General features: G+C 39.0%; 1 protein-coding gene across 1 annotated transcript; it reads left to right on the plus strand.

Moving 5' to 3' along the window:
- The first annotated feature begins 5,290 nt into the window (after positions 1–5,290).
- On the plus strand, positions 5,291–7,432 carry LOC110097056. Its single transcript, XM_020823274.2, has 5 exons — positions 5,291–5,790; positions 5,880–6,194; positions 6,288–6,540; positions 6,618–6,725; positions 6,801–7,432. The coding sequence occupies exons 1-5, from the start codon at positions 5,557–5,559 to the stop codon at positions 6,917–6,919; spliced, it is 1,029 nt and encodes a 342-aa protein (XP_020678933.1). The 5' UTR covers positions 5,291–5,556; the 3' UTR covers positions 6,920–7,432.
- Positions 7,433–9,690: the final 2,258 nt, after the last annotated feature.

A 9,690-nucleotide genomic window follows, 5' to 3' on the forward strand; every position in this document is an offset into this window, starting at 1 on the left:
CCCAAATTTTCAAGTAGCATCGGATTTCTGCCAGTCCACCAAGTTACGCTGTAACTTCATCCCCGTTTGTCACTAGATTTGAATCAAACTGTTGATATTTGTAATCTGAACGCCCTCAAGGACGAGTCAACCCATTGTAATCTACCCAAACACTAGTGGAATCATTTCAAACTGGGCCAAGCCCCGTGATTTTTCCCCTTTCCAAGGTTTTCCACATAAAAATATCTTCTGTTCTCTGTGTGTGAGTTGGATATTCATACAACGCTAAGACACATACTTTTAACTCTATCGTTGCGTATATTCTAGCATGCAACAACAACAATGAAAATGCAATGATCAACTAGAAATTATAATTATGGTTTTTTTCAAATCTAGGTAGGACTGTCAAAGTTGGGTCATTGGTCGGGCTTGGGTCCAAACCTGAACTAACTCGGCACTTTTCGATCCGACCTGAACAAGACATGTTTTTTTTATTTTTTGGATCCAAACCCGACTCGCTTCAGGTATGAACCCAACCCGCTTCGAGTATGTTTTATTGCAAATTTTTTCTTTAATTCGATTTATTTAAACCTAAACCAAATTAAGATATGATTTATTTCAATCAATTTAAAATAAATCAAGTTTAATTCAATTTCAACAACATGATTTATTTTTATTTTAGAAATAGCTTTATTTGTTTCATAACAATCTTTTAAAACCCTCCTAAATTAATTAAAAACGGGTCAAACCGGGTTGATTTTGGATTTTTGGGTCAACCAAAACCCAACCCGGTTTTACAAACGGGTTGTAATCCCTAACCTGAACCCAACTCGATTCGAACTCAGGTTGACCACCCAAACCCCAGAAATTTTCTGATCTGATTCTTAAAACTCCTTTTCTGTTTTAATGATTCTTAAAACATCTTTCTAGTTTCTAGTAAAAAAAAATTGATTTTTATGTTAGAAAGCTGTTTTAAGAAATAATAAGAAAGCCATCCCAAACAAAGCCCAAATCCCTTCAATTTTTTCTCCAAAAATTAATCAAAAAACTCATTGAACCACATCTTATAGAAAGCTTCTACAAAAATAATGTGCACCGAATTGATCCTAATAAAGAATAGGTGATAATGCTGTGTATCATGTGCTGAAGAGTACATGAGAAAGAAGAAGATCTTAATTAAGATCTAAATAAGGTTAGTGGGGAGAAGCTATGTTCATATGCATGTATGAGGATGTGGGGGCCTTGTTAGTATTAATTAGGAAATAAACACTGTGGAGAAGAAGAGATGAAAGCTCATATATCTGTCTGCATCAGAGAGCCTTGCGACAGAACAACAGCATGTGCTAGCTGTTCAGATTACTTGGAAGTGTTGGTTCCTATTTATAAGATAAGATGTCTATATTGATCATATAAATTTTCATTAATACAAGTTGCTTTTGTGTCTACTTTGCTCTTACAATATTATTCCTTTGGATGTTTGCCTTTTTTTTTTTTTTTTTTTTTTTTTCCCCCTTTTTGTTGTGTCCCACATTGCACAGCCATGGATGAAGACCTCAGGTTGAGGAAAACAAAAAAAAAAAATCATTATAAAAATCATTTTTAATAATTATTTAATAATATTGTAAGAATTTTAAAAATTGAAATAGTGATGTGACATAGATATCTATAAATTTTATTGAACAAAAACTGCTGCAAGCATTATATAATAGTCAAATTATACTATGTTGAAAAATAAATTAGATGCAATATCATGTTTCATCATCTTGAAGCAAAAAAGACTGTCTTCTACAAACTATGGGTCCAACTTATAGAATGTTGCAACCACCATAACAATTACATGAAATAATATTTTTTGTAGTATATTTACAATCTTATGATTATCTATCATATCAGCTGATATTGGAGATAGTAAACTCAATTTGATTAGAGGATCCTTATTAACAATTATGGGATTTGAAAAGCTCGTCATGGATGTTGACTGAGACTGAGTAACTAATTTTAGATCAATTGCGGTTGAGAGAGGAATTTTTTCTCTATCATATACATCAAGTATGGTTCAAAGCTCATATACATGTTTGTGTGAGGAACATATGAGTATTGATCATAATCATAATACAATATGTTATCCATATTGGCTAACCATCACATCTTAAGGCTTTTACCATAAATATTTTATAATAGTTGTATTCTTTATGTAATAATTTAATTAGAGGATATTTTTTATGTCCTTTATTATAGCATTGAATTTTAAGTTGGACTTATTTTAACAACTTCGATATGACTTTAGCTCCGTTATAAGCTTGAATCAAATTGAATTTTCCATCCACATTTAGCTTGAGAAAGAAGATGGATTTTGTTGTAAGCATAAAGTAATGAACAAATTTTATAACAAGAATGATGGATGAAAATGATCAGAAATGAGCTCTCTCTCCTTGTCCCTATACTTCCTCACCCTTCTCTCCATCTTCTTCTCTCGATTCTTCTAGACCAACCATGCAAAGTGAGGGAGGCGATGGGTTGATAGCAATGCTATTTAGAATAAAAAATATAGAAAAAACATTATTAGTGGCCTAGCATCACAGTGTTCATAAATATAACGTCGAAGTTCTCCATTTCAAACATAAATTCAAAATTTTATATTTTAAAATAATTTTTATTTTCGAATTTTAAAATCATTATTCAACTATCATCATTATACCATCATCATTTGACCACTATTATCTAACAACCATCATTTGATTGTCATCCTCCCACGACCATTGCTTTCACAATATCCATTGCAACTATAAAAGATCAAACAAGTACTCTCAATTTTGTAGTTCTATCTTCTCTGGTTATTGAGAAGATCAACTTTAAGTTCACATATATAAAAGATTATTTGTCTTGGCTTGGGCAGTTATTTAGGCTTCGTTTGGGACGGCTTTCTTACTATTTTTTCAAGCAGTTCTTTAGTTCAAAAATTAAAATTTTAATACTAAAAAATTACTTTAGAAAATAGTAAGAAAACCGTCCCAAACCAAGCCTTTATCTAAATCAACTAAAGTTGGCAAATTAGCGGACTGAACTAGATTTTACTCACAATTTACTAGGAAAGATAATTATGGGACTCAAGCCCCACGTGCAGTTGGCCTTACTCAACCCTGCAAAACACGAGAAGCTTTAGGTCCCCAAATGTTTCCTACTTATATGATCACCGACTCAACAAAAATGCCGACCAAACTGCGGACATCAGCCATCGTTCGTCTAGTAAGATCCAACGGCCTTGATTTATCAAACTGGCTCACTCATTTATAGCTCACTTTGTTAAAATAATTATTATCTTGCAACGCTGAACCCACGTTCCAGGCTTGATAAATGGAAGACCAGGTTCACGATGGCACGATGCATGTAATGCTCGCTCGAACCTTCTCTTCTCAGCACAAGCCCGCAATCATTAAATAGTTGGCGCACCTAACGCTGGCCAGCTCACTCTTTTTTTCTTTTTTCATAATTTCCGAAAAATATATTCAATAAATGAAGGTAGTTCCCACAGTCTTTACAAAGCGAATTGCTAATCACCTAATGCACGGATAACAGATAGTGTTAGCTAACCTATTTCACATTACTTCCTTCTACATATAAATCCCATCAGCAACACACACCTAAATCATTAAAAAAAAAAAAAAAAACGAAAAGAGAAAGTTAAAATCATATAACATTGCATAATTCAAACTTAAGCCTTACTCAAAGCCCCGGAATAATTAATTGAGCCACAGCTGTTTACATGTAGCGGAGAAGCTGTGTAGCCTTATGTGTGACCATCCAGGTGGCTGAACCATAAATGGTTTGGTTAACTTCTGGTCCAAATTTGAGGTTTACATAAAATGAAGTAGAGACTAAGCGATCTTTTGGGCGGGCCAGAAGCATGTAAGAACGGGCCAGGGGGTGATTTGATGACGCCGTGACCCCACCGCCTTAACGCAATGGCCCATCAAATCAAGATCGTTCATTAAAAGGCGGGATGAAATATCAGCCGTTTGATTCGACGAAGGTGCACCTCGCGTCGTTTGGCCTTATCGGTTGGAAGACGGTGGGGGCTACTGGAGTACAGCTAATCCCCACTATAGTTCGATTGGCGCGAAAATTTACGGGGACTCAGGACCGTCCGATGGGCCCGGCTTGATGTGGTTCAAATTTCGAACCCCGGCCTGAGAAGCCGAAAGTAACCGTTGCTTTCGGCGGGAAACCCGAAAAAAGACCGAAGTTGGCATCCGAGGCACTTTTATCAAATCCGGTTTTTTCCAACCATTAAATCCGCCACTTTTAAATTTTTTTTTTAAAAAAAAATTTCAATTTTCGTGTTAAATTAATTATTCGCTGTCCTCTCTGTTTCGGCCATCATGCACGTCTTCGCCTACATGGACTAATTTTTAGATTTCAAATTTTTTTTTAAATATTAGAATTTATCGTCGTTGCCGGCGGTTAGCCGTCAACCAACGCCGTCATCGTGGACGTGAAGATATGATAGAAAGCGATGGTCGTTAAAATAGACGGAGAGGGGGACGGTTATCTTTTTTTGGATCCCTGTAACCGCCACGTCACTAGGAGATTCAGATTCCAAATCCGGAGTGTGGTCACCGTTATCCATAAATTGTAAATTAAAAATGAAATTAAATACATAGCGGTAATCGCACGTCGTGGTAACTGGATCCCGCATGAAGTTAGTGGAGCGGGATATACGGCGGACTGCGAGGGCAATTATGCGATTTTAAGTATTTTCATGGCTGGAAAAGGAAAAGAGGTGACGGTAGGGACATTCTACCCGACAGGCACATGACAGCCCGGCTCTGTTACGAAGATTCAGATCTTTTTCCCGCCGTAGGGATTTCGTGGCCTTAATTAATGTGACTATTTTACCCCTAGGAAACGGACAATTACCCTCAATTCTTACCACGATGAAATCTTGAGGGCCAATTATTAGTGAGAACTTCAGTTGCACAATTACAAAGTTGCCCTTAATATTGAATGGCTCGGCATCATCGTTTTAATCAACCGGCTACGGACTGCCTGCTTTAGCACAAATACAAAATTACAAAATTTTGGTTTAACGGTGTTTATTAAAAAATTATTATTAAATAAATATAATTAGGATTCAAACCAAATGGAAAGAGGCTGGCAGGTGGGTTGGCCAGAGCTCCAACCACTACGGCCGGGAGAGAACAATTTAGGGTTAGGGTTTTCTTTCTGCTTCGTTTGCAAATGTTTTTTTTTAAATATTTTTGAATATATTTAAATTTTTTATTCTTTTATCGAAATTAATTATTTGCACCCCTCCGATAAAAGCCCATTTGACGACCATCGCCTTGCTTGAGTACTCGAGGCGCTTTGACATTCTCGATATTCTATCTTCTCTTGCTTTCCTTCCTCTGTTTCGGAATCGAACGAGTGGAGCACGGGAAGAGAGAGAGGGAGGGCTCAAGGGAGGCGTGAGAATTATTATCTCTTTGCCAACCAGGAGCAAACTGGACTTTTGACTTGCTTCGGCCCTCTTCTTTTTTCTACTTCTGCCCTGTTTGCGTTGTCTTCGGCGGAGCGAACATGGCTGATAAACTGGAAGAGGCAGAGTTCTGGCTTCCAGCGGAGTTTCTCGACGAGGACTTCTTCTTCAAAGAGAGCAGAGGAGCACCAGTGGGAACTAGGAACAAGGGTTCGTTCGGTGGGGATTGTTTGGAGTCCGAGAGCGAAGAGGAGGACTACATCGCGGCTTTAACTTGGCAGATGGCGCACTCCTTCCTTGGTGATGAGAAGTTAACCTATGCTTCAAATGCTAAGGTGTGTTTTTAGTGCAGTCTGCTTTTTATTACGGCACTTTTATGATTGATTGACGATTTTATGGAGGTAAACTAATAATCTTGTTTCAGGTCATGGCTACATCACCGCAGTCCACCCTCTGCGACTCCGGAATCTGGTCGGCGTCGAATGAAGGCAGTCCGAATGGGCCATCACAGGTTTCTTCACCGCCGTCGACTCCTCTTGAGCAGAGGAAGGACGACGCGTGGGATATTCTTTATGCGGCAGCAGGGCAGGTTGGGAGGATGAAACAGAACGAACAAAGGGTTAATGGTCGGGGTCTTCTCATCCCACCTAAAAAGCCTCCAACCTTTGTGGAAGATCCAGCAACCTTTTACAGATCCTACAATCAAATCCTTGCTCAGCAACAACTTCAAGCAGCGCAGGTTGAATTTCTGCCCCCATCTTTCAACATTTATGAACGATGATAGTGGGTTGAGTCCGCCATTGATATGTTCATTGTTATATCTCTTCAACAGTTTTTCCAGCTAAAGCAACAACAATTGATCAAGCAGCAAGTTTCGGCTGCCTGGAGCAGGCAGAACAGAACAACTAGAAATAACCGAAACATTGGCTTGGCTGCTTCTGCTTGGCCGCCTCTTCAGCGGCAACAAGGTTCAGGGATGAGGGCCGTCTTTCTTAACAGCCCAGGAACCCGGCGTGAATCCACAGGCACCGGAGTGTTCCTTCCTCGGAGGGCCGGCACACACAACGAAAGTCGAAAGAAGCCAGGTAAATTTTTAATCATTGTTATTTTGAATCATTTGTTTGATTTATCTTCTGCCACTGAGTCATCTTGGTTTTTTCAGTTTGTTCAACAGTTCTCCTCCCGGCAAAGGTTGTTCAGGCGCTCAGCCTAAACCTCGAAGACACAGCAGTACATCCTCGCTATCCAGGATACATATCCATCGACCCTGGTAAGTGTCTTCTTCACGACTTTTTTATTTCCTTTGTTTGTTTTACCTAAATCTAACTTTCTTGATTTTTCTCAGAAATGGTTTCTAACCGCGGCAGCACTCCCATTCCTGCTCAGAAAGCCCACTACCACCATCCGCCTCCCGCCATCGTCTCCGGCCACGAAATCCGGCTTCCGCAGGAGTGGACTTATTGATCCAACTAATCAATCAGTAGATTTGCAGTTAGCCTTAGTAGTTTGAAAATGCAATGTTTTGAAGTAAAAGATTCAAATTAACAGTTTAGTATTAGGTTACTTCTATGGATTTTTGGATTGGGGTTTTGTTGAAGTTGGGATCCGGCAGGCAAGAAGAATCAGTTACGGTTTCGCTGATTCGACCGCTTCTGCACAGAAGAAGCATGGTGGAAAAACAATAAAGCCCTTTCTTTCGGTGCGTCGGAGAAGAAAGTGTCCATGGGCATTCCTGTAATAAAATTTAGTTCACCGTTTCCCCCCTACTCACTTTCACTTTTTTGCAGCCTTATATTTTGGGGCCCTTCTGCAAAAAAAGAAATTACCTCCAGCACCGCTTTAGCTTAGCCTATAAGGAATAAAAAGGAAACATATATCCTTTGTTTCTTATGGATATTTTATAACTAATTTTCATTTTTCTAGTATTGTAATATGTAGCATTGAATGGTATTGAAATTTGCCAAAGTTAATCAGTAATGTTTTGCTGTAGTTTAGTGTTGGTATCTGTAGTGGATTTGGGAAGACGGAATCTAATTAACGTGTCGTCTCGTTCTTTTTAGAAATTAGCGGGAGGTTTCTTCGTTGCGGGGGATCGTGGGGTGGGGCCCAATCAGTCTTCTAATACGTTCGTGGTATTTGACCGGTTCATAATCTCTTTTGTTCGATATAATCAAGAAATAAATACCCAGCATTTAATTAATAAATTAAATTTTGGCCTGTGGTCCCACCACGTGGTGGCTGGTCACGCCGAGGAATTTTTGAGCATAGGGGTATGGTCCCTGCACATGGGTGAGGTGGTCTTTTTTGCGGCTCGAGTCAGAAATTGAACCGGTTGTTGGTCTATTAAATGTGGGACACGGTTGTTGTCTTGTATTTGTAGCATACTTTTTGAAATCGGGTGGGTCACGGGTCTTGGTTCCTGGTTCATTTATTCGGTGTGTATAATGGATTAAGGGGTTATTCGGTGGTTATTTTTTGTTAAAATGGTTCAAAGATTTATTTGATTTTATTAATTTGGAATTTTTGTAATAAGTTTTGTTTGAAATTATCACAAATTAATTTATAATAAAAAAAATTATTCTTGAGAAAGATAGAATGCACGGTAGGAGGGATGGCGGTGAGATACTGTCGAAACTTCGCACGGATGGCCTGACTGGCAGTCACGGGATTGTCGACATGTGAAGTGAGCTTATTTGTTTGTCTCTGCATTTAAAACGCAATATAACCAAAAACCAAAATTCTTGTAACCGAAAGGCGAGTGGATGCTTCACTCAAATTGACTGAATAAAATCCATTTCTATTAAAAATATATTATTTTTAATATTTAAGTTATGAAAAGAAACCCAATAAGAAAGAACTTGCTGGTTAGGCTATGATTGATTATGATCAATTATAGATAAAATTTATAAATAACAAGGCTTAGTATTTCAGGATAATTTCGAACATGATTTAGATTACCTCTTCAAAATATGTAGGAATTTCTTTTTTCTTTTTGTCATATTCTAAATGTTGAGCAATCATGAATTGTAGAAATCTTTTTTTTCTAATATTTATCAAACAATTGTAGTTGTTTGTAGTCAATTGATGTTTGTTAACATTTTGCATATTTGGGTTTGTCAATATATATTTATTTTACCATTGATACCTATCCAATCTTATCAATAGGCTAACAATGCATGTTCAATACTTAATAAATCGTCAATGTTTCTTAATATTTGTATGTATGTTTGTAGTGCTGTTTGATACAGCAGGACCGTAGTTGGCGTGCGACGGAGGTCCCAAGGACTATTCGTTGGGCGACGCAAGTCAGGAGGATCGTAATTGGCTGGCGACAGAAATCGGAAGGACTGTAGTCGGTGGACGACGTAAGTCAGCAGAGTTGTAGTCGGCTGGCGACGGAGTTCAGAATGACTATACTTGGTGGGCGACGCAAGTCAGGAGGACTGTAGTCGATGGGCGACGTAAGTTAGTAGGACCGTAATCTGTGGGCGATAGAGGTTCGATGGACTATAGTCGGTTGGCGACGCAAGTCAGGAGGGCCATAGTCGGATGGCGACATAAGTCAGTAGGACCGTAGTCGATGGGCGACGTAACTTAGCATGATCGTAATCGATGGGCGACGGAGATTCGAAAGACTATAATTTGACGACGAAGGTCAGAAGGATGGCATCAGGTAGAAATCCAGCATCAGATAGATGTCCGACGAATGTCCGACAACATGCAGAAGTCTGACATCAGGAAGAAACTTGGCTACGAGCGAAGGTCCGATGTCGGGTAGAAGTCTGGCGTTAATTAGCGGCCGATGAAAACTTCTGTGTCACTTAGAGTTCGGGTGAAACTCCTGCGTCACTTGGAAGTCAGAAGGAATTCCGGCATCCCTTGGAAGTTGGGCAGAACTGACGTTGTTCAGAAGTCGGGCAGAATTCCAGCGGCGGTGGTCGAGGAGTTTCTTCCCTCGTAATCTTCTCTTCTTCCTTCTCTTCTTGCTTTTTCTGTTCTTCTTGCTTGCGTCCCCTCTCATGAGAAATGGGGGGTTAATTTATAGATATTATTGAGTGGCATGACTTGTAAATATCTGAGAAATTAGGGGTAAATATGGAGTGGTTGGATGGACGGCTGATTTTGAATCCCTTGATCGTGTACCATTCGTCAGACATTTGAAGCTCTTAATAATGTTAGAATTCGGTGATCTTAGGCTTGTTTGATTCGTCTTGTCAGGCCACTCGATTCGACTA

The sequence above is a fragment of the Dendrobium catenatum genome, unplaced genomic scaffold, assembly GCF_001605985.2.
Source record: "Dendrobium catenatum unplaced genomic scaffold, ASM160598v2 fragScaff_scaffold_71, whole genome shotgun sequence".
Lineage (NCBI taxonomy): Eukaryota > Viridiplantae > Streptophyta > Magnoliopsida > Asparagales > Orchidaceae > Dendrobium > Dendrobium catenatum.

What these genes read in the sequence shown, in the direction of transcription:
- LOC110097056 (XM_020823274.2), top strand. Translation starts at nt 5,557, where the DNA reads ATGGCTGATAAACTGGAAGAGGCAGAGTTCTGGCTTCCAGCGGAGTTT. An exon ending in AACAACTTCAAGCAGCGCAG is followed by an intron (nt 6,195 to 6,287) that starts GTTGAATTTCTG and finishes TCTCTTCAACAG; the next exon opens with TTTTTCCAGCTAAAGCAACA. An exon ending in CGAAAGTCGAAAGAAGCCAG is followed by an intron (nt 6,541 to 6,617) that starts GTAAATTTTTAA and finishes TGGTTTTTTCAG; the next exon opens with TTTGTTCAACAGTTCTCCTC.